Genomic DNA, 24,594 nt, shown 5'->3' with positions numbered 1-24,594 from the left:
TATAATTACATGTCTAAAATAGGTTGAAAGTGGTTAAACAATCATGTACAACAACAGAAAATAAGCGGTGTAAAATGAGACCACGGTTAACAGTCCTTAATGGTGAAATTGGGGACTTAGAGCGTTTGTTTTTGGGCCTAAGGAGATGGACGTATTCTATTGTATTCTAAATCTGGGGAAGTGCTTTGAAATGGCCTGCTTTGGTCTCTAGCTGGAATCGCTTGCACTATGCACTAGAAAATCCCAGGACTTTGCAGTGTGGAGCTGCCAAACAAATAAGACCTGCTCTTCAAAAGCCTTGGGGACAGATAGGGCTCTTTCAACACTCCAGACCGCATGCCTGTTCCCAATAACACTGGGACCTGTATCTGCGGACAAACATGAGGCTGTCAGGTTTCGTAACCATGGCCCTGTTTCTTATCACATACCTGTGAGGCTTTGTCAAGCCCCCAATGAAGGAGACTTTTTTTTGTTCTCGTTTTACTGGGCCACGTAACGCGGTCTGCTATCAGCCCTGTTGACGTGTCCTCGTCAGTCACCTGCTATCAGCAAAGCCCTGTTCTATACTGTATGTGCTGGAGAGGCTCATAACCCCTGATCTGGCCTCTAATCTGCTGGCAGTCTCGTCGGCAGTGATCGTAGGTGTGTGTGTGTGTGTATATTCTACCTTATTGTGCATCTTTGCACAATAAGGTGTGTGCAACTGTGCATCTGTATAGATGCACCCACCTTATCTATTTTACCCAAGGCACGTGGACAGGGTTGTGAAAGAGAGAGGGGACAGGGCAGGGGGAGGGGGGGGGGGGTCCTCCTGTGAGATGGGCATAGCTAGAGTAGGGTAGGGGGAGACTGAATATGGCAGCAGCATGGCGCTGTTTGTGACAGGTGGTCACTATGCGCCTATCTCTGCCCCACGCGGCCCTGCCCAACCAAGACAACACCTGGCCTGTGTGGGAGATCAGAACATGGAGGCTGTGTAGAAGCGATGGGAAGAGCACACGGATGGAATGTACTGTAGGAGGCGTCGGTGAGGAAGTGAGGTGCAGAATGTGAGGAACGGCAGGGGAAGCAGAGCGGTTGGGGATGAGATGGGGGGAATATCTGTTCATCTTCTGGAGAGGATAATGAAGATGTGATGTAGAGCGTTGGGGGACGTTTGGAGAGCATTAGGAGAAGAGGGGTGGAGCCCTGGGGCCACAGGCCGAGGGGTGGAGCCCTGGGGCCACAGGCCGAACTCACTGACACTGAAAGGTGCATGGGAGGAAAATAAGGAATGAAGGCAAGAAGGAAGGAGTGTGGAGAAAAGACTCACACTTATACACGCACGGGCGCATGCACACGCGCTCACACACACACACACACACACACACACACACACACACACACACACACACACACACACACACACACACACACACACACACACACACACAGAATCGTCTGTGGGTGCGTTGTGAAACTTAACCTCCCCCTAAACGCAACGTTATAAAAAGTTAACAAAGAATATAAAGGCTTAACCCTGTGCCTTTTTTATTGGGGCTTCTTAACCACCGCTCAGCGTGCTGCCGATTGCGCGTCCTAAACGGCTTTTAATGTGTCTCTTTAACACCATTCCCCATTGTCTAATAGAGCCTGATTAAATGGGTTAATAAGCTGAATAATAGGGCCAGATCATAGCCGGTGGTGGGGAAGTGTGTGTGCGCGCGCGTGCGTGTGTGTGTAAGTGTGTAAGTGTGTACGTGTGTACATGTGTACGTGTGTGCGTGCGTGCGTGCGTGTGCGTGTGTGTGCGCACATGTGTGGTTTGGTTTGGATGAGAGCTGACACAGTGCTAGTAAATGAATAACCTCACTAAAGAAGAGGTGGATGTAATTGGTGAGAATGAAATAGTCTGCAACACTGGTAAGGAATAACTCAGCTCTACTGGTTTATTAATTCAACTTTTCGATCAGTGATTTCACTGAAACGTTGAATTAATAAACCAGTGGAGCTGAGTTATTCCTTACCAGTGTTGCGGACTCTATTTCTTTCTCTTGTACTGCCATTTGTCCAGCACCTGGGCTAGAGTAGATGTCCATGCTCTATTACCTTTGTGTGTAATTGGTGCCATACTAAATGGTATTCCCTCTGTGCTGCAATGCATTATGGAACACTGATGTTCTGACCACGTAGGGCTGTGATATGTGTGTGTTGTGTATATGTTCTATTTAGTGTACTGATGTGGCTGTAGCGTATGTATGTGAAGGTGTTCTGAATACGCATGTAAAGGTAGATTTCTTCCAGACCTCTGTGTGTGTGTGTGTGTGTGTGTGTGTGTGTGTGTGTGTGTGTGTGTGTGTGTGTGTGTGTGTGTGTGTGTGTGTGTGTGTGTGTGTGTGTGTGTGTGTGTGTGTGTGTGTGTGTGCGCGTGCGTGTGCGGGGTGGAAACCTCGTCATGTCCAAAACTGTTCAGGACATCCACATGCTCAAAACGCGCTCCGCCTTTCAAGCTTGTGGATCTGCTACTTTTTATGTTCCTGTGTCACGCTGCTGTAGGATCAAGTAGGGCAGGGTTCCCCAATTAATTTTCCTCAAGGGCCATATTTTGTCTAGGGAACCAGGCTGGGGGCCGAGTCCGCATGCGCGAAAAATTGTTTTTTTTATTTTTTCATTAATTAATAAAAAATTGTTCTCAACCAGTGGTCCGGGGACCACCAGTGGTTCTTGAGGGGGTGCCCAGTTTGACATGCATAGCCTACTGACCCCCATTTAATGCCATTTATATCTGGGACACCCCCCCAAAACAAAACAAAAAACTTTTTTTTTTCGGAAATTCTTCCAGGGGCCACAAGGGGGCGCTCTGCGGGCCGCAAATGGCCCGTGGGCCGCCTATTGGGGAACCCTGAAGTAGGGCATTACTTTACAAAAACAATATATATAGAATATGGAGATAAGAGGTTTCTGCCCCAGAGCAACGATTTACTTTGGTCAGCATTGATCGCTAGCGAGTCGGGTGTAATGATACAGTAACCGCATCGATGCAGCGATTTTGAATTTAACCAATCAAAGTATGTCGATGTAAACGGCAACATATCGTATCATTTGACTTTGTGTCGTATCGAATCGAACAATCGAATTTTGTAATGCAAATAATCGATTGTATCGATACTTGTGTGTTGTATTTAGCAATTTTAGGAATAAAGAGAGGGGTTTAATTACTTTTCCATTCCATATCTCTACACTTGGTCTATCGATGAATGTGTGTATTCTCTGTGTTCATTTCAATGTGCAGGTTTGTCCATGTGAGTTAAAATACAATGTCCATGTATTTGCCACAGAATCACTGTTTACTAACTTATTTATACCGTATCCATAATAATATTTGTTTTCCCTTAAAAAAACCTGCACTATCCACACATTTCACACAGATTTCATTTCTTTGCTGTTATACTGATTTATTGATTTTAAATAGTCGAATTGTATCGTATCCTATTGCCATGAACGAACCACTATTGTCCATGTATCGTATCGCCAACCATGTGTCGTGATGCGTATCGTATCGCTTTGAAAATGAATCATTTGGTTACACCCCTACTAGTGGCTCATACTAACCACTGTCACTGAGCCATGCTCCCCCGCCTGCCTCCGCAGCGTGCCGCCTGTCTGCCTGCCTGCCTGCTGCTTGTGTGCACAGTGCGGCCGTCCACACGCCTTACATCTGCAGTGCAAGGTTGAAGAAAGAAAAAAAAAAAACTCAGCATCCATTCCCCACATATCTCTAGACTTCTGAAGAGGATGACTTGGTGTAGCACGCTCAATTATTCAACAGTACAGGCAATGTGAACGTATATACGGCATTCCCATCTGAGACCGGGGTAAGACGAGGGTTAGCTGCGTTAGCATCGCGTCGGCATGAGAAACTACAAAGGCCTATCCTGGGGGTGTGTGTGTGTGGGGAGGGGGGGGGGGGACAGGACAGGAGGAGGAGAGAGGGTTGAAGCAGAGTGTTTGGGAGACGGGTCGATTGTTTGTTGTTGAAGCGAAAGTTCTGTCTTTTTTTATCTTTCTTTTGTTCTTTCCCCCCCGCACATCTTCCCCGCTCTCCGCGCTCCTCATTTCCCTTCCAGTTATTAACACTCATGCATTAAATTTGCATGCCTCTCCCCTCCGTGTTTATGTATTTGTCTTGGAGGCATGGTTCTGCGCAGCGGGCAACCTTCCCCGTGTTTTCCACAGAGCGAGGGAAAAGCCAGCATACTTCCTAAACCCCCACGGTTGTCCTCGTTTTGATGTTTTTTAAGATGGCCTTGTTACCAAGTCTTTAGCAAGATGGGCGGTAATTATAACTGCAGCCACACAGCCACACGCACACAGCCACACACGCACACAGCCACACACGCACACACAGCCACACACACAGCCACACACACACACACACACACACTCACTAAGATAGTAACATAATACACTGTCTCGGTAGGAGGCTGGGAACGCAGGGCAGTGTGAAAGACATGTATGAGGATTCCTGCACTTCCCTGTGAACTTAACACCTGATATACTCTATACTTGGTTGCACGCCGGTGTGTCGCACCAACATTAACACGCTATTCCCATCTAATCAATCTAATCAATCTAATTCACACAAACTCGAATATGCACACGCGTGCACGCGCACACACAAATTAGCTTGTGTGCTACATATTGCATTGAAATGACACATGCAGTCACGTCCATGCCATTACCATCCTCCTGCACTCCACTCCTCCAACTACCCATCCATCCATCCATCCATCCATCCATCCATCCATCCATCCATCCATCCATCCATCCATCCATCCATCCATCCATCCATCCATCCATCCATCCATCCATCCATCCATCGCCCTCTTCTGTCCCGTGAACACCGCAGGGAGGCTGACAGGCCCGCTGAGGGTCCTTGTCGCCGGGTGGATTAAGCGTCGACACAAAAAGAGGCTTAAGGACCGCAGGAAGCAATGACTCCTAATAGGCAACGAGAAGGAGGGCAGAGGGGGAGGGGCACAAACAATGGCCCAGCCCATGAGCCTCCGGCGGCAGCCAATCAGAGGGTGGCAGGGGAAGGGCACCTTAGCCCTGTGGTGTCAGGAGGGAGTGGGTCAATCCCCTAGTGACCCTGGGGTCAGGGTCGGGACACCAACGGATCAAAGGGGACACATGTGCGCGCGCACACGCACACACGCTCGCCCTGCTGCAGGAGTGTTTAGGCTCGACTTACGAGCGCATCCCACCAGCCATTGTATTGGGGCTGCGTTTGTTGTTTATGATGACTCCTCGCTAATCTGTTGGGAGATGATGCTTTAAGCTCCTTTGCTGGGGGGGGGTGAGGTGGGGGGGTTGTGGATGGGTCGAAGCTTCCTGAGAATCCTGACTATAGTACATGGAATAATGTTTTTATTGCAAGAGGAAAGGGGGGACAGAGTATTTTTCTTACTTACAGTACACACACACACGCACGCGCGCGCGCTAGCACGCACATGTAGATGGGTGCAGCCTTGCTACTCAGACGGACGTATGGTAATTCTGTGTTGTGACTAAATGTGAAGTTTACTATGTCAGGATTATCCTCCCGGATCAGCTGTGACACATTGGCTCCTGTCCAAGGAGCCTGTACTGGAGTTTATTGCCTTTTAATTAACCAGACAGACACACACACACACACACACACACACACACACACACACACACACACACACACACACACACACACACACACACACACACACACACACACACACACACACACACACACACACACACACAGTATCATATGTAAAATCCCCCCCCCCCCTCTATGCTCTTATGTTTACAATACCAACACCATTGCTCCACCAGGTTTCATTGGCATGACATTTAAAATGTATTCACAAAGCAGAAAGCAAGTGAAAATAAAACTTGACATTTACCAATGCTGACATTTAATATAGACTTACATGCTGACTCTCATCTATACACATTTAGGTGTTTTTAGGTGATTACTATTATTTTATTAAAACCAACAGCTGAATGCATATAGATCTCATTTCCCAGGTGCTGTCATGCACACATTCAACTCCCAAAATCCCTTGTAAGAGAAGGACGTCTCCTGATCGCTGCCTCCTCCTGGTGCTCTCAGATGGGGGGAACAGAAGATAGGAGGAGAGGTCGGTGATCCGGCAAGGACAAATTGCAGGCTTTAGTCCATTGGCCATCTGTCGGCCAGCAAAGCTAATCCCTTGGCATGGGTTGGGGCTCCCTCCCTGGCAGCAGTCACACCCCCACCCCCCAGCGGTGCCCAAAACGTTATCCATACTTGCTTGCGTCATGAAAATATTTCCAGTAAACTGCTTAGCGTCTGGTGCCCCCAGGCACTGCCCACCAGACCATATACCCATATAACACTTGTTGGGTACAAGTGATGGATACAATCAACACACTAGTTCAGGGGTGCCCATCCTTTTTTGACTTGAGAGCTACTTTCAAAATGACCAGCTCAACATCTACCCTCCATTGCTGAAATAGTTTAAATATGTACCTGAGGATGCTTTAGAATAGTGGTGCTGGCATTACGTTTCGTAATATTTGAGAATTCCAGGGAATCATTTTCACTTTTCATGATAAAGGAAATGTTTTTCCACATAGTGGACACTGACAGTAGTAGAACTGTGCAGTATATCTATAGTGTATTTGTCAGAAGTATATTTCCAATATGTTATTATGCAGCTGATGACTAGGGTATGATCTTATTTGGAAACTAGCCTCTTGATTTAAATTGTGCCATTTAGCTTTTGATATAATTCATTTAAAACTATTGTATACAGTGCATTTAGAGCTGTGTAGGAGAAAACGTCACTGAGGTACTACGCAGTAATATCCTCAGTGTTTTACCTCTGAGAGTATACAAATGTAACCAAATGGACCAATAAGGCTTTAATTAACCGAGTACACAGTTTATTTCAGATTTACTTTTTCTTACAATAATATTGCTCGAAGAGGGCCAGCGACCTCAACCGCATGTCTTTGGCATTGTGACTTTGCAAATGTCAGGCCTGTGTAAGACGAGTGTGCGGCAAGTGTGTCATTTGTACTGATATCTTGTGTTTTTGGTCGTCCTCCATCTCTTCATTTTGTGGGATCAAAATATAGTCTCTGCACTCCCTAAAGAACGTCTGCCTCTCCAGCCTAGCTGACAGATGGCAAGCTCATTTCCGTTTGTACTGCACCTCCCCGGATTCCAAACGAGGGTTTAATTCACTGTCATATTTCCTCTGATCCAGTTAGATTGAAAAGAGAGAGTAGAGGGAAGAAGAGGAGTAGGGGAAATGGAGGGATTCCTTTTTTTGTTCTATTTTTTGTTGTTTTTTTTTTTTTTTACAAAATCGCTCGCCAGTCCACCCGGAGCTCAGCTTAGATGTAATGCCCTGTCCCTTGTGGGTCCCTCACTAAACCCCTTTCTAGATTTCTGTGATGGCTCCTAGAGGAGCATTCATTGATTGACTGACTGATGTGTGTCTTGGTAGGCTGCTACATAGGTGGATATGTTCATTCACTGGATGGCAAAACAGTGGAGGAGTGAATATTCCTCCCTGTACAGATCACTCCACCACACACTAAGCCCTTTAAGGGCTTAGTGTTTGGTAGCTCATTGCCTTTAATTATGGCAGCATATGGCCATGCTGTGTATGACTGAACCACAAGGGTCCATTTGGTTCCATTTGTACACTCTTCTGAGTTAAATTAACACTGAGGATTTGACTCTGTGCAGTTTGTCAATTTTTTAGGATGCTGACTCAATGTTGTTGTTTTTTTTTGCCCTCTCTCCTTTCTCCACTGGTTCTCCACCCTCCAATCTCTCCTCCCTCTCGCTCTGTCTCTTCAGGGCTTCTTTCGGAGAAGCATTCAGAAGAACATGGTGTACACCTGCCACCGGGAGAAGAACTGCATCATCAACAAGGTCACCCGCAACCGCTGCCAGTACTGTCGACTGCAGAAGTGCCTGGAAGTGGGGATGTCCAAGGAGTGTACGTGTACGAGTATATACTACATCAATCCCCCCCCCCCCCCCCCATAGGCCTATACCTCACTCATGGAGAACTCTTATTTCATTGCATTAGCCCAGTCGTAAATTATTGAACCGCAGCATATTTTGCTCACGCTCAATTTTCTTGGTGATATGTAAGTGGCGTTGAGTAACACCATCTGGTTGCTATTTTCTAGTATCCTTAACTACTATTAACCTGGCGTCCCTATTTTGGTCATGTCATTATAAGCAAAGCATTTGCGAAATCTCTGGAAAAGATCTCCAAATAGCCAAATTAGGCAATCAAGCTCAGCCTCAAAGCATGGCACATCGCTTGTAGATTGGCTATTTTTTGCTGATTTTGAAATTGGGCTCAAGAGGTTCTAGGGGTTCTCCGGCAAAATGAGGTACAGGCTATTTGAAAACAGCTGATCTACAAGCTCACATCGCATCGTGATGCTTGTAGATCGGCTATTTTCCGAAACATTTTGAAAGCGCTTGAAAGCGCTTGATTTGTGATTTGTGAAAATGTTTGAGAACCACTGACCTAGATAGGTGTGTGTGCGTGTGTGCGTGTGTGCGTGTGCGTGAGCGTGTGCATGTGTTTGTGCGCGAGAGTGACAGAGAGACAGAGAGACAGAGAGAGAGAGATAATTTGGATTGTAAGAGAGAGAGAAAGAGTTGTGAAAGTGCGAAGGCAGCAGTGATGTGGGCTGGCAGCAACAGTCAGGGTGTCGCTGAGCTTGGCATGCCTCCATGATGAATATGTTCTCACCTGCCGAGAGCGAAAGAGCAGGCGTCTGCTGCCATCACTGCACCCCAGGGGCTGTGTCTGTGAACACACACACATGCACACACACACACACACACACACACACACACACACACACACACACACACACACACACACACACACACACACACACACACACACTTGTCAGTCCTGATGAACTAATTGGTGGAGGTGACAGCTCACGACTCAGAGACTGGCAGAACCGCAGTCTCAGTGTGATGATAACGCACGCGTGCGCCGCAGCTTACAGGGTCTCAGACGGACGTGCACTAGCGCGATCGTTTAGCGCCGTTGTCCACTCGCGCTCTCCCACGCACACGCACAGAAAAACCTGTGCGCGTCTCTTCCTATAAGCACACGTCCTCCTCTGTCAGACACACACACACACACACATGCCTACTAGTGCGAACGCCGGTTGTATTGTCTGCCCCGCTGTGCTAAACGTGAGGTGTTAATTTTACATTGTACAACTACAATCCCTCTACGTCCGTCCTCGTGTCCTTTTTCTGTCCCCTGTCATCCTGTACGCCAGTCTTTACGGCATGTTGAGCACGGGGAGAGCTCCCCACGCCTCTAGGCTGTGGCCTACGGTAAAGGAAGTTATCCTCTGAGCTCCTTAGCTCTGAATGGGGCCATTAATCATGGTTAGAAGGATCACAGCAGCCAGTGCCTTCTTACACACGCCACCATGCATGCTGTAGCCGCTTTTCCAGGGGAGTAGGCTGGTGCGGGAGGGCCATCTAGTGGCCGTTGGGCAGCACTGCACCGCAATGGTGAATTCCAGTGTGCTGCACTGTGAATGTAATGCAGAGTTAGTTTGGCCTAGTTGCGTTCAAGTTTCAGGGAAGTGAGTTCACCCCGGGTCACTTATCGACCTGTTGCCGTTTCTTTTCTCCTTGCGTGTGTGAGAGAATATTTTAATGGCAAAAAGAAAGACGGGTGATGTGATGCACACATTCTTGGTGAGAGCAGTGTGCAGATTGGTAGCCCCAAGTCGTCTTGTGTCCTACACACTGACTTTGGCCTGTGAGACGAATCCCAGCGGGTGGGGAAGGAGAGGCTGGCCATCTGGGTACAGCAGGGAGTCACACACACACACACACACGTACACACACACGCACACGCGCACATGCACAGGCCAATGTGCATGCACATATGCATAAAGACAAAGGATCATACACATACCGTACGCAAATAAGTATACACTCCTAAAACAGAAATGCATTCTTCTCAGACAGTTATGTTAACTACTAGATTTCACGCACGCACACACACACACACACACACACACACACACACACACACACACACACACACACACACACACACACACACACACAGAAGGCAGGCACCCCACTAGGCCTGGGGGACGTCTGGGTGACCTTGCGTCTGCCCAACAACGGTGCCAGGCCTTGTGCCAGGTGGCACTGCCAACCAAGACGGTGTCAGAAGAGGGGGTGGGGGTAAAGTGTGGGGCGACCGGTGGAAAGCCTGCGAGCGCCGTGCCAGTTTACTATCTGCCTGACAGTGTGCGACGAGACAAGACCAAGGCTCATGTCTCATGTAAGTGGATAACATGCTGTCAATACCTGCCCACGTACGTGCTTATCTGATCTGGAGAAGATAGGAAGAGATAGCTATAATTTGAAACATGTTGTAACTGATAGGGACATGCTAGCTAATTGATGCACATACTGCACTTTGCACCTGTACCTTGCTAAGTCGAGAGTACACTGCAAAGCCATTGCCATTGTTTCAAATGCTATACTCTTATGTTAAATCCCAGCTAATGTGTGTTGTTTGTGTATCAGACTGTCGCGAGTGGGATAGAGTTGTTGGTTAGGGATTTCAGTTGAAGAACTGTGTATATGGGTGTATGGAATTGCATATGTGGAGAGGTGGATGATGGGATGTTCACACAGGCTCTGCCTCTAACCTCGCAGATCTGGAAGCCTTTCCACCTCGGGCTCTTGCTCTGAATGATCCTTAGGGGCCTGGGCCCATCGTCTCCGCATCTATCAAGCTTATGTGTATAGCGCACACACACACCTCTTCACTAAACAGTCCTCGTAGGATGGATTGTTTGGCTATAGCAGAATAAAAGTGCCAGTAAAGGAACACGGAAACAGAATCTCTGAGTCAAGACGGGAAAGAAAGAATAGATGGAGAGAGGGGGATTACGCTCGAGAGCATAGAGAGGGAAAATGACAGAGTGGAGAAGGGGGGAGAGAGAGAGAGAGAGAGAGAAAGGGAGGGAGAGAGAGAGAAAGGAGGAAGAGGGAATGGGGGGCTGGAGGACAGTGAGAGGGAGGGAAAGTTTCATCACTGTCGGCGACGGCAGTGCTAGGCGTGCACATGGCGGCAGGGGGAACATTGACATTTTTATCTTTCCATTGAATTTAATCTGTGTGATGGACGAGCTGCCAGGACTTTAATTTTCCTCCCTCGAATTATCCCCGTCTGCCCCCCTCACTCTATCTTGTACACGCACGCACGCACGCACGCACGCACGCACGCACGCACGCACGCACGCACGCGCGCACGCATACAGGCATACAGGCACACACAGTCACATACAGTCATGCACACAAATACACACAGGTGCAAACAACGAAGGAAGAAAATCATATATTAACGGTGTGCGTGCGTGCGTGCGTGCGTCGTACATGCTATTATGAATGCCACTATGAGAACAAATGATGGAGTGATGGCCATGCCTGCTGGCATAGTATTCTGCCTGTGTTGCACGTGAGCTCGGCTGTAAATCATATTTGTGGTGATGAACGCACGGCGGATCTGTGCACAATTTGGGACAAACCGTTTCCCCCAGTTTAGGATTTGTATTCACATCATTTATTTGAAAAAGACACAATGCTCGGTACCAGCATGTACACAGTACACACACACACACACACACACACACACACACACACACACACACACACACACACACACACACACACACACACACACACAATCTAACGCAATAAAAAGGCAAGGCAGTATTTCTTTCATCCATGCGCCCCCGCCAGTTTTCTTTCCCCCCCTCGAGTTATTGCATGTGGCAATTTGCCATGACGGATCGCCAGTCGTCCCTAATAGTTCTTTAATGACTTCATTAAATTGTGTTGTGCGGCTTATGATTGTGCTGCCAATTTGTCAGTGTGGGGAATGTCTGTGCGCTAAGGATGCCCCAGTTTTTATTTGGGAATTAATTGGACATCTCCGGCACTGCCCACCCATCTTTGCCCCAACCCCACCCGCCGGGACACCAGGATGAGAGGGCCAAAAATGGTTGGTGGGGGGGGTGCAGTCACTTAAGACTGCACCTGGCTTCACCTCTGTGTCAAAAGCACGACTGTCATTGATGTCTGTTTTAGTGACTATATCCTATAGGGCACACACTGTAAATGCAATGAAACAAACGGTGGCATACAATGCAGATGCGTAATCAGCCCATATCTGCCCAGTAAGGCCCCCCTCCTGGTGGTGTGATATCAGACCTCTACCTCCGCCCACCACCCCCCACTCTTCAACGTGATCTCACAGCCAGGGAGGGAGGCCCTGTACTGTCTGCAGGCTGATGAATGACACTCGGCCCTGAGCGGAACATCCCACACTGTCACAGACGCTGATCCCCCGTCAGCTTGAGCCACCCTCCCCTCTAATGGCTACGGTTAGAATCAAGAAGGCAGGGGAAATCTGATCCGAGGTCAGTGGTTAAGAGAGAGCATGGTACAAATTGGGACGAAAGATGGGTCTGGGTGTAGATGGCGACTTGGTGAGTAGAAAGAGGGAGCATGAAAAAGAGAATAGGAGGCAAAGGGAGAGCATGAAAAGGACAATGTGCTTGTGACCAACAGACTGGAGGCTGCATATGTTAGAGCAGGCACTCCCAAACATTTCCATGCCAAGTACCCCCCCACATAGCCACAACCTCTGGCTGTGTAACCCCCACTGCCAAATCATAAAAACAAAAAACTAAATCCACCCAATATCCGCTCTACAAGCTCACAACACAACACATCGCATGTGAGCTGGTAGATCTGTTATTTTCCGCAATAATCACATGCCCCAAAATAGGAACACCAGGTTGAAAGTGGTTAAACTGGCACAATAATCTTAGTTTATGAATTTTTCATTTTCCTCTCCTTTCCACTTGGCCCCCCATGCCACCCTCGGGCGGTCCTCCCGTGAAAACCTGAGAGAGAGAGAGAGAGAGAGAGGGAGGAAGAAACCTGGAGGGTCTGTTTCCAGAGTGGGCTCAGCAGCCCAAGCTCTTTTAAAACCATTAGCGGCAGGATATTTGTCATATTATGTTATTAGATTAGCCGGGACCCCTAATGAAAGCTGTGGCAATTTGTCAGCCTTATGGATAGCTCCATCCGGCGCTACTATTTATCACCTAGCACCTCGCCCAACCCCCAGCCCCCAGCACCGACACACACACACACACACACACACACACACACACACACACACACACACACACACTGTACGATACATGTGTAAGCAAGCACACACACAAGCCCTGTCAGAGCCCTATACCCCAGGGTGGTTGAGTTGAGCATTGGGGTGGAGTGGGGGGGACCGGAGCGATGGACAGATTCTGTAATGGGATTCCAATGCTAAACACCCTGCAGAGTGTTTTTGTTTTTGTCATTTGGGATTGAGCTCACCGCTCCCAGACGGATCGCCCAGAGGAGAAACGACAACCCCTCGCTTTGGATTATTTCAAGCCCCCCCCCCGCCCCACCCCACCCAGCCTCTCCCTCATCTCCATTACCTCCACCACCATTCACCCTCCCCCTGTTGGTGGGTACCGCCTCCCACCGTTTGTCTTTTTGTGTTGGACACCGGGAGCTGTGTGTGTGTGTGTGTGTGTGTGTGTGTGTGTGTGTGTGTGCAACGTGCGTGTGGGTTTTAACTGCTCCCTAGTTACAGTGCTACCAACTCCTCTTTCTCTCTATTGTACATCTTCATATATCATAGAGCTGCGATGGTGTTACCGCTCCTGTTTGCAACACTGCTTTATTGCTGGATGTGCCTTTTTCGCCTGTATCTCGGTGTGTCGCCTTGTTGTGGTGTAAAGGGAATGAAAACTGTTTGCGAACAAAAACAACACGTTGGCTGACCACCAGTTTCTTTGTATGGTTTACACTGTTTTATTATTGGAATTTCATTTACATCTATTGATTTAAGTAGACGTTATTGGTGGACTGACTCTCTTGCCTGAAGAAGGACAATTCGATTTTAGAAAAAATAAACCAGAAACCTAACCTAACCTAACCTTACATATCCTTAAACCATTTAGACCTGAGGACAATTCTACAAATGCATGTTTTTCATGTCAAAGATACAAATATATGTAATTGGCCGCCGACCCCTATCTGAAAATATGTTGTTCCAGGGACCCCGCAGAAGCAAAGATTTGAGTTAAAAACGTTCGCTCTGAAAGAATATATATTGATTTGCGCCACATTTTCACGATTTTTCAAAAATAGCAGATCTACACGCTCACAGCAGTTTAAATCGATGCCAAATACGGTAAACAACAAGGACCGTAAACATTTTGTGTTAGTATTAAGCAACTCAAAATGGCCGCCATATGTACTAACAACTCTGTCCTCTTCCTCCCTCTTTCTATCTCCCCTCTTTCTCTCCATTTCCATCCTCTTCCTCTCCATTTCCATCCCTACAGCGGTGAGGAACGACCGGAACAAGAAGAAGAAGGATGAGAAGAAGCAGGAGTGTACAGAGAGCTATGTGCTGAGCACGGAGACCGAGCAGATGATTGACAGGGTCCGCAAGGCTCATCAAGAGACCTTCCCCTCTCTCTGCCAGCTGGGCAAATACACTACGGTCAGCAACTGACCGACACTGTGTGTGTGTGTGTGTGTGTGTGTGTGTGTGTGTGTGTGTGTGTGTGTGTGTGTGTGTGTGTGTGTGTGTGTGCGTGTGTGCGCATGTGTGTGCGCCCGCCTGCGCAAGAGAGATGTGCCAGTTTGTGCATGTATGCTTCTATGAATATTTCAGTTTAATGTAGAATACCTATTACAGGGGTGCATTATGTGTATCTAGTCACCCATCATACTACGCTGCCAATTCAATATCAAATATCCCTCTTCTTTCTCCACCACAGAGTAACAGCTCGGAGCGCCGTGTGTCCTTGGATGTGGACCTGTGGGACAAGTTCAGCGAGCTCTCCACGAAGTGCATCATCAAGACCGTGGAGTTTGCCAAGCAGCTGCCCGGTTTCACCACGCTCACCATCGCCGACCAGATCACCCTGCTCAAAGCTGCCTGTCTGGACATCCTGGTGAGGACCAGAACAGAGAGAGTGGAATCTTTATTGTGCAGTGATCTTTATTGTGATACTCAGTCAGTAGACACCACACAAAGACAAAATACTATATGAGTCACTTACCTTAAAGGTATATTCAGTGATTTCACTTAATTCAATTATCACTTATTTTTTCTTATTTTTTGGATAATCCTCCCTACTATAAAGTGTGCTGACCATATAAGGAGTTCCTCCCTGTCCCCAGTGAGCCCCTGGGGTCAAAAAACCCTAGTTTCGGTTTGGGCTTTGGGTGGCAAAGCCTTCATCCAATCAGGATGAGAGGGGCCTTCCTCCAATCATGATCGAGTGGGGCGGGCCTTGGTGCACGTGCTGTTGGTCTGTTGTACTTCCCCCACTGTAGAGCGTGTGCATGTGCACATCTTGTTACCGGGTGGACCGGGTATTTTTCCAAATCACCCAAATCACTGAATGCTCCTTTAAAGTTTGGGTACTGTTATGGCTTAATGAGGTAGTTAAGCTCAGTGAATGCCATGGACATAATTAATTTAGTTTTTCATGAAATCCCAGGTTTCCAGGAATGCTTTTAACGTGTTTTTGAGCTTTGTATTAATTCATAATCATTGCTCATACAGTATTTACCGTAAAGCAGGGCTCCCGGCCTCTAGGCAACGCTTGGCTCGAAGTGTCATAGGAAAAGAAATCTCGCACCCCGCACACAATGCTGGGGCCGCCCGACCTTTATAGCCCTTTTTCTCTGAATTACGGCTCATATTGAGCTAGATTGAACAACGCAACGATGTTAGCGGCTCAATACTAAATCCTGGTTACCACGCAGTTAAAATATTAATGCTTCTAAAGACTAAATGAGCATTCAGTGATTTGGAAAAAACCCCGGTCCGCCCGGTAAAAAGATGTGCACATGCACGCACTACAGGCCACAGGCCAACAGCACACACACCAAGGCCCGCCGCCCCCGCTCGATCATGATTGGCAGAAGGCCCCTCTCTATCCTTATTGGATGAGAGGGGCGGCGGCTGGCCAAAAACGAAACCTATGTTTTTTTTACCCCCAGGGGTTAACTGGGGGACAGGGAGGAACTCCTTATATGGTCAGCACTCTCTATAGTAGAGAGGATTATCACAACAAAACAAAAAAATAAGTGATATTTGAATGAAGTGAAATCACTGAATATACCTTTAAATAGACGATGATGACATTATCTATAGCCGATCCTCGCTAGCTGTTTTCTTTTTTGGGGGGGGGGGCTGTCTTGTTCTCCAAGTGAAATAGAATGAGAGTCTATGGTGGCGGTAGCCAACAGTGCCTGGGGGTTTCAGTGGCATGTTATGAGTTAAGTGCGGCAGAGAGGATAATCATGGTGTTTTGTTTGGCTTGATCTGTCAGATTATGTTCCAGTTGAAAGAGTGTGTGTGTGTGTGTGTGTGTGTGTGTGTGTGTGTGTGTGTGTGTGTGTGTGTGTGTGTGTGTGTGTGTGTGTGTGTGTGTGTGTGTGTGTGTGTGTGTGTGTGTGTGTGTGTGTGTGTGTGTGTGTGTGTGTGTGTGTGTGTGTGTGTGTGTGTGTGTGTGTGTGTGTGTGTGTCTGGTGGGTCAGGCACAGAGTCAGTGCACCACAGACCATATGCTCCTTATGAGCACAAGAACCCGGGTTCAAATCCGATCATTATCTTCCTTTGGTTTCCTGTCTCTCTACATAATAAGGCAACAAAATGCCAAGAAGGAAATACATAAGTGGTGAATTTCATGAGATCAATCAACCATGAAATAATCAAATGTCCACAAACTTCATGTGAGCCTGTGTGAAAGCACTCAAAACCCAATGGTTTTCTTCCCCAGATTCTGAGGATCTGTACGCGCTACACGCCAGAGCAGGACACCATGACCTTCTCAGATGGCCTGACGCTAAACCGAACCCAGATGCACAACGCCGGCTTCGGCCCCCTCACCGACCTGGTGTTCGCCTTCGCCAACCAGCTCCTTCCACTGGAGATGGACGACGCAGAGACGGGATTGCTCAGCGCCATCTGTCTGCTTTGCGGAGGTACTGCAGGAGTATTTCTGGTTTGAAATGTACAATTAACTTCCGCAATCTGTGAAAGATCCTAGGACTTCCGAAGAAGAGTTATATTCAACTGCCAATAACTAAATATTACAGTGACACAATTTTTTCCCTGATGGAAGTAGAGACTCTCATCTTTCTTTTGAGATATTTCATAGTCTTCATAGAACAAGATATTTGGTGGGTCTTGAAAGATTAGTAAAAAACACTCAAAAACCCTGGCAAGGAATGCAATAGGCTATGTAGAAGCTCTGGCAGTTAATGTTCATGGTGAGAGTTAAGTGCCATGATCCTTAGCCAAACTGAAACTCATTTTAATTATACTTTCACATTTGATATTTGTACATTGGATTATATCTGTGAGTGGTACTGTGAGAGGCAGCAACTGTGAACCTACCCAAAGTAGGTTAATGTATTTAGGTTAAAATATGAATTTGCTTTTGTGGTGTACATTTATTAATTAATCTGAACCCTCATATTAGTGTATTTCATAGCCTATTCAAACAGATTTCTCCTGTCATTTATCATTTGTCACAAGAATACAGTGACCTGTATTAATTACCAACACACAAGGACTTTCCTTTCTTTAGACAAGTAATCACTGAGCACCACCTAGTGGCTAAATGTGGACATGAGTATTCAGTGAGTATTAACCTTGTACTGTACTGTGTTTCTGTCTGTTATGTTCCACAGACCGTCAGGACTTAGAGCAGGCAGAGAAGGTGGACGTTCTACAGGAGCCCCTTTTGGAGGCCCTGAAAATCTATGTGAGGAAGAGAAGGCCTCACAAACCGCACATGTTCCCCAAGATGCTGATGAAGATCACCGATCTCAGAAGCATCAGCGCCAAAGGTCAGATATTGACACGGGTCTGAAATCTGTGAACTTAAATGATGTGTTCATGTACAGTAGCTGTTTTCCCTCATTGCTAGCTGCGAGTAACTTTTGCTGTGAACACACTGTCAAAGCTTTCCCGTTATGTTCAGTTCCAACGAGAGTCCAAATAGGTATGATGTGACAACTTCAGTGCCTCATCTCTCCCTCTCCGTTCTCTCCACAGGAGCTGAACGTGTCATCACCCTGAAGATGGAGATTCCCGGATCAATGCCGCCTCTCATCCAGGAGATGCTGGAGAACTCTGAGGGCCTGGAGAGCGGGGCGACGGCTGCGCGGTCCAGCGGGGACCGCGCGGTCCCCCCAGGCAGCTGCAGCCCCAGCCTGTCGCCCAGCTCCGCCCAAAGCAGTCCAGCCACACAATCACCGTAGCAAACCCACCTCTCATCCACATCTCTCTCTCTTTCTCTCTCTCTCTCGCTCTCTCTCTTTCTCTCCCTAAGCATTTCTCCCTTTGAGGCTCTGAGGTAGCAGGGCTTTTGAGGTGGTGGGGCGGGGGGGTCAGGAGGGACTCGATCCTGACTGAACACAGGAGATTGGCGTTCTCCGACGCCCTCCTTCTCCCCATCCCATCCAACGACACCCTCCCGCACCTCCTGCTCTGCCCTCCCTCACTGTGAGACACTGGTGCCGCTGCGGAGGGACGGTGGTGCCCCAGTGCGGGCCAGGAGGGTGAGAGAGTGCAGGATGCCTCCCAGAGACAGTTGAATCATAAACACTGCTGATGATCTCCTCCTCTGTTCTCCACTTCCAACGCTCCACCCCTCTCTCCCCCGTGAAAGACTGATGGGAACGGAAATGAGGGGGAGTCCAGTTTAGTGCAGTGTTGGAGAGCAGTCCTGACTCTGGCTCTGAGAGTGAGGGGTGCGGTGAGGCCACAGAGAGAGAGACAAAATGGACAAGACAGACAATAAAGAGACTTAACGGACACCAGACACTTTTTCCCCCCGTTCATCGTTGAACTTTGTGGTGAATCGCGAGCATGGGACTCGACAAAAAAGCCACACTCCCCAGTTCTCTTTAAAGACTCTGGGTCTTTTCTCCTCTTCCAACTTCAGAAAACAAACTGATTTCGTACAGAAAAGATATATAAATATATATAGAAAAGTTAAGAAACTATTGCGATTGACTTGTCCACGCACAGAATGGCAGGTTGGGGAAAAAGATTTAAAAAAAGAAAGAAAAAAAAAGAGGACAAGTTTTCTGAGATTAGAAACTGTTGTATTCCTTCACCGTTTTAATCTTTTCATACCCATCAAGAGTACAGAGGAAGTTGTTTCAGTTGTTTTATCACATACTGATATTAATTAACAAAAAGAAAAACAGCAAGATCTTGCAATTACTCTCCTATCCACCCACACACACACACACACACACACACACACACACACACACACACACACACACACACACACACACACACACACACACACACACACACACACACACACACATTGTGCACACATGACATAAACTCGAAACACAAATGTGCACAGAAAACTAGTCGCAAATGAATATCACATGCTATTCCAGGCTGGGTTGGTTTTCCTTTCTCCTTTTTTCTTTTTTTCTTTTTTCTTTTTCTCGCAAAGAGAATGGGGGGGTGAAAAAATAATGATTGTATTAACTTTGGTTGTATGATATGGTCACAGGTCCTTTCAAGAAATCAGATTAATGAAGATTCTTTATTAAGGTGTATTTTAAGTAGCCTATGAGTTCATGTATATAAGCTGTATTCATTTCTTTAAAACTATGAAGAGTTTAGCCTTCACCTGATTTAAAAAAACAAACAAAAAAAAGAATAACTTTTTTTATGTGTTTTTGTTTCTAGGTTTGTGATTCAAGAAAATACATTTTGAGCACATTTAACTGAAGGAACGCATCAATTATGTTTTATGTCCTACTAGATGCTGGGCAGATCTATGTAGCCATATCACACTGGCTGACTGCTCCAGAATGTCTCTCACAAACAATTTCATTCTCCCTCTTAAAAACAAACAAACCCTTTTTACACAGATAACAAATTAGCACTCTGATTGGGGCATAGCTTTTTGGCCATGTAGCAGAACAAAATGGTGTTCCTTGGGAGTGGTGGAATGAATGCTGTTTTGACGCTATCCGGGCACAGGCCAGGCATCTGGCCTCTAGCTCCAATGAGAGTTACACCTGATGTATACTTGGTTTATGCACACAGAAAATAACCGATCTACAAACTCACAATGCATCGCGGTGCGACATGTTGTCTGCTGGTTGATCTGCTATTTTTAGTGCACAACACTGGCGTACTACGTCACTCGTAGTACTCTCAGAACTGATCAGTGTGGGTTGGGGTTGGTTAAGTATGTAGGTTGAAGTGGCTTATTGTTAATATCAGCCCAACAAAAGTGTCTAGCACCTTTACAATGAGCGAGACCCCAGGAGATGGATTGCTGAGATGGAGCACCACACCTATACTGTCAGCTCCCAGTAGTTACTCAAGCAGTGCTACTCATACGCCGAGTTGACGGTGCCTGGGAATGGGATCGAGCCCAGAAACTTGTGGTCCAAAAGCTAGTGCTCTACCGAATAAGCTACCCAGACACTGAGGTGGTAATAGACCCTCGAACCAGGCAATCCCTCTACTCTGTCTATTGTCAGACAAGTGAAGTTCCCTAATGTGATATTTGTTGACTAATGCTGTCACCAAGTCTTCACATCAGCAACCTGTGGTAGAAATGAATGTGACCTTTGGCCGGATCCAGAGCAACCACACACCTGTGATTGACTTCACGCCAAATGCCATCACTGCTAACACAAATCCCATTTAGACCATCAATACTGTACACACATACACACTGATGTCTCAGGAAGGAATCATTTTGTGTGCTTTGCTTGTTCTTTGTAAATGTTCTCTCGTGCTGCACACCCCCACTCCCCGGTACCTGCCGATCACACACCGACACACAGCCCTGCTACTGAGCCCCTGGATTGTTTTGATCACTCACTTTTGTTTAAACATGGTATGCCAGGAGTTGTGTAGAGAGAGGGGCACTTATCCCAGACCAGCAAAGTGTTACGACATAGGATGCCAGTGTGGAGTCTCTCTGCGTTGTTCATGTGTTCTTTCTTTTCTTTATTTGTACGGTCAAAGCTGCTTTCATCAATCAGGACTTAACCTGTCCCGAACAGCGCACAACGTTTCCCTCCACGGCTAATCTGGAATAGCAACAGACACACCCTCAGTTTGAGAAGTATGGAATATGTTGCAATTTTGTCAAGATTATCAGGCGACTTTAAAGAAAAACAAAAAACAAAAACAAAACAAAAAAACAAAAAATAAAACCAACATTTAATAATTACTGAATGTGTGTGTGTGTCTTTACTTTTTCTTTGCAATCCAGTGTTAGTTTATACTATAGTCATAAAACCTGAAATGTGTTAGCATTAGCAATGGGTTTCCTCACCAGATCTCCAGTGTTTTTCCACAGTCTAAACATTGTATCGGACAGCCACTGCATCCAGTATTCATCTGTAGCTCAGAAGTCATAAAAGACGAGTCATTTTCTGTAATCAAACCAGTACATGGTTAAACATTTATTTATTCTGCCAATCAGCAGTATCACAGATCCACTCTTTAACATAAAAAAGCTTAACCATGAAAACCCCTGGTGGTTTATACTGTGCATATTAAAGCTCTAAAGCTTTATTATGTTTTTTCCTTTGTTCTTATTCTTGATGCTTTAGTTTAGAAATATGCAGTGAAACCACACAGCACATGTTTTTTGGTGGAGTGGGTCTTTAAAAGGTAGGGTTGTATACAGGAGTAAATAGCCCTATTTGGTTGAAGACCATTATTTTATCAGCTCAAGAGAACCAACAGGCCATCAATAGCCTAATGAAGGTTGTTCAATCTGAACAATTTAAAGAACTTTGAATGTTTACGTGCAGGCAATGTGATGAAACAGGCTCTCATGAGGATCACCACCATGGCCATGGGAAAGGATTGGAAGACCCAAACTTACCACTGCTGCAAAGAAGGTAACACTAATACAGAATGTATGGTACATGTATCACAAATTTCCATTACCATTAAGTCAAGTCAAAGTATGTGATTATAGTTCACACGTTAGCCTATAGTAGATCATCAATTAACATGTTTATTCTCTGTTCCACCATAATTGATATGCTGGTGGATAAGCTGGATTCCTGTTGTATAAAAGTCTATTATTAGAAAATGCTCAGACATGTTTAAAGGACCACTTCACCACTTTCCAACTTATCTTCATATAATTAGTCCTCACTAATGTTCATGATAAAATACCACAATTATTTTTCCAACTCAGTCTGTGTCTCATAGGAGGGCTGTGGAAAACAGTTCAGAAACCCGTCCACCAGTAATAAAAACGTCTGGTTTCCAAGGCTAGTCCACCAGTGACATCATCGTTAGGCAGATTAAACAAGATCTTTTGAAAAAATATTTAGATTTGTATTATCGTGAGAACGATGGCTTCCATTAACGCATTGCAACTTTTCAGGAATATGATGCACACACACACACACACACACACACACACACACACACACACACGTTTCATAGGCCTATATCAACACCTGACGTGTCCATTCTACTACAGCAGGATCACAAAAACAATCACCTTGTCAGTCAAAGAACAAGATTCCTGTACACTACAGGATCTCCTCACTGGTCATTAGTGGTCAACAAAAACACCTTGAAGACCCTATAACAGGACCCCTCATAGGCTCATAATAAAGTTTTCTTTGACTATGCATGCACCTCATGGTACAACAGCACCTCAAAGGCCCTTAAAACAAGGCTCCAGACTTCCCAAAACAAACCGGTCAGACTACAATATTGGCCAGCAGCCAAGTAGTAGCCATTAAGATTCAAGAAATGTGAATCCCCTAGACTCCTTCAAAACCGCTCTCAAAGAGCAACTACGGACGGCTGCAATTCGTAACTGGCCCCCATACCCACCCTTTTTTCTTTCCATACTGTAGGGCAGGCTACATGTTTTCCCCGTATATATGATGATTTCCTTTTTTCATAGAAGTGTATATTTAGTTTCTACGTCATTAAATGTTCTGATGAATTGAAAATGGAGGACCCTTATGTAAAAGTATTTTTTTGGTTCTATCTTCAAATAACCCATTTGAAATGTACCCATTCTGCATACTGTAAAATTGGAGTCCATAGAGAGTATTCAACCGAGTGACTTACTTTGCAGTTTAGACATTACTTCTTTATATACAAATGTACCAAATTTTCATATTATTTGAACCAAAGAGAGGTTGATAACCCCCCCACTGAGTTTTTGGTTGAATTGTCCAAATTGGTTCTAAATAGAAACTATTTCAAGTTAATTCTTATTATCTTCAATGTCAAGGGGTAAGCATGGGAAGTCCCTGCTCCCCCAATTATGCAAATCTCTTTATGGGGAAGTTTGAAGAAGACTTTGTTTACAATAATAATCCTTTTTCTACTCTGTTAAAATGTTGGTTCAGGTTTATCGATGATGTGTTCATTATTTTCAGTGGTTCTCAAGAACAGTTACTAGAATTTAAGTCGTACATAAACAGTAGAATGCCCACTATTAAGTTCACCTTGGAGCACAGCCAGCAGTCTATCTCATTTTTAGATGTGGTGGTCAACAAGTCTGATCATCTAACAACTAGAGTTTATAGGAAAAAAACAGATCGCAATAGTTTTCTGGACTTTTCCAGCTATCATCAGCCTGGCCTTAAAAAAGGCTTGCCATACAGCCAATTAGTAAGAATTAAAAGGATATGTAGTTCTAATAATGCTTTTGAAGAGCAGGCGGCTGAGTTGTGCTCCAGGTTTGCTGCCAAAGGTTACAGTGCAAACATCCTCAAAGAGGCTCTACAGAGAGCAAGACAGTTGGATAGAAAAAAGTTGTTAACCCCTAAACCCCCGGTTTCTAAAGTTTCCAATAGGATTGGCTGTGCAACCACTTTTTTGCCACTCTCAAGAGACATTAGACAAAGTATAGAAAAACACTGGCACATCCTGTCCAGTGATCCCAGTATAGGCCATGTGTTCAGAGACAAACCTGTGTTTGCCCACAAGAGGGCTAAGAATTTGAGGGACACATTAGTTAGAACAGATCTATACAGCCCACCGAAACATTTCTTGTCAACGCTTCCCTCTGGTAATTTCCACTGTAGCAATTGTATACACTGTAATGCAATGATTAAAAGTGAGTCATTTTTACACCCACATTCGGGAAAATATGTGGTATACCTTTTGAAATGCCTGTGTGGCCTGTGTTATGTGGGAAAAACTATCAGGGAAATTAAAACCAGGTTCTCAGAGCATAAAAGTTCCATTCAGAATAATGATGAGAAATCTTCTGTTGCAAGACATTTTAATGCTGTGGGTCATGCAGTCAGCACTTTGAGGTTCCAGGGGATTGAAGTCGTGAACCCCTTAAAAAGAGGGGGTGATAGGGACAGAGCGTTACTCCAGAGGGAGGCCTATTGGATTCATACACTCC

The 24,594-nt window shown here is 45.9% G+C and overlaps 1 protein-coding gene across 4 annotated transcripts in view; it reads left to right on the top strand.

Moving 5' to 3' along the window:
• Positions 1 to 21,425, top strand: part of raraa (retinoic acid receptor, alpha a) — a 112,703-nt gene extending 91,278 nt beyond the window's left edge. For 2 of the 4 annotated variants that reach the window (XM_079492431.1, XM_079492429.1), the window contains exons 3-8: positions 7,874 to 8,021; positions 14,509 to 14,669; positions 14,950 to 15,126; positions 16,966 to 17,170; positions 17,882 to 18,040; positions 18,249 to 21,425. In XM_079492431.1, coding sequence (XP_079348557.1) covers positions 7,874 to 8,021; positions 14,509 to 14,669; positions 14,950 to 15,126; positions 16,966 to 17,170; positions 17,882 to 18,040; positions 18,249 to 18,454 — 1,056 coding nt within the window. In that variant the 3' untranslated portion in view covers positions 18,455 to 21,425. The remainder of the gene's footprint in view (positions 1 to 7,873; positions 8,022 to 14,508; positions 14,670 to 14,949; positions 15,127 to 16,965; positions 17,171 to 17,881; positions 18,041 to 18,248) is intronic. The other 2 variants (XR_013788772.1, XM_079492430.1) reach the window with 2 other exon arrangements.
• The last annotated feature ends 3,169 nt before the right edge of the window (positions 21,426 to 24,594 follow it).

This window comes from Electrona antarctica (genome assembly GCF_951216825.1).
Source record: "Electrona antarctica genome assembly, chromosome: 22".
Taxonomy (NCBI): Eukaryota; Metazoa; Chordata; class Actinopteri; order Myctophiformes; family Myctophidae; genus Electrona; species Electrona antarctica.
Note: the sequence above shows the minus strand (reverse complement) of the source record. Positions and strands in the feature narration are given on the sequence as shown.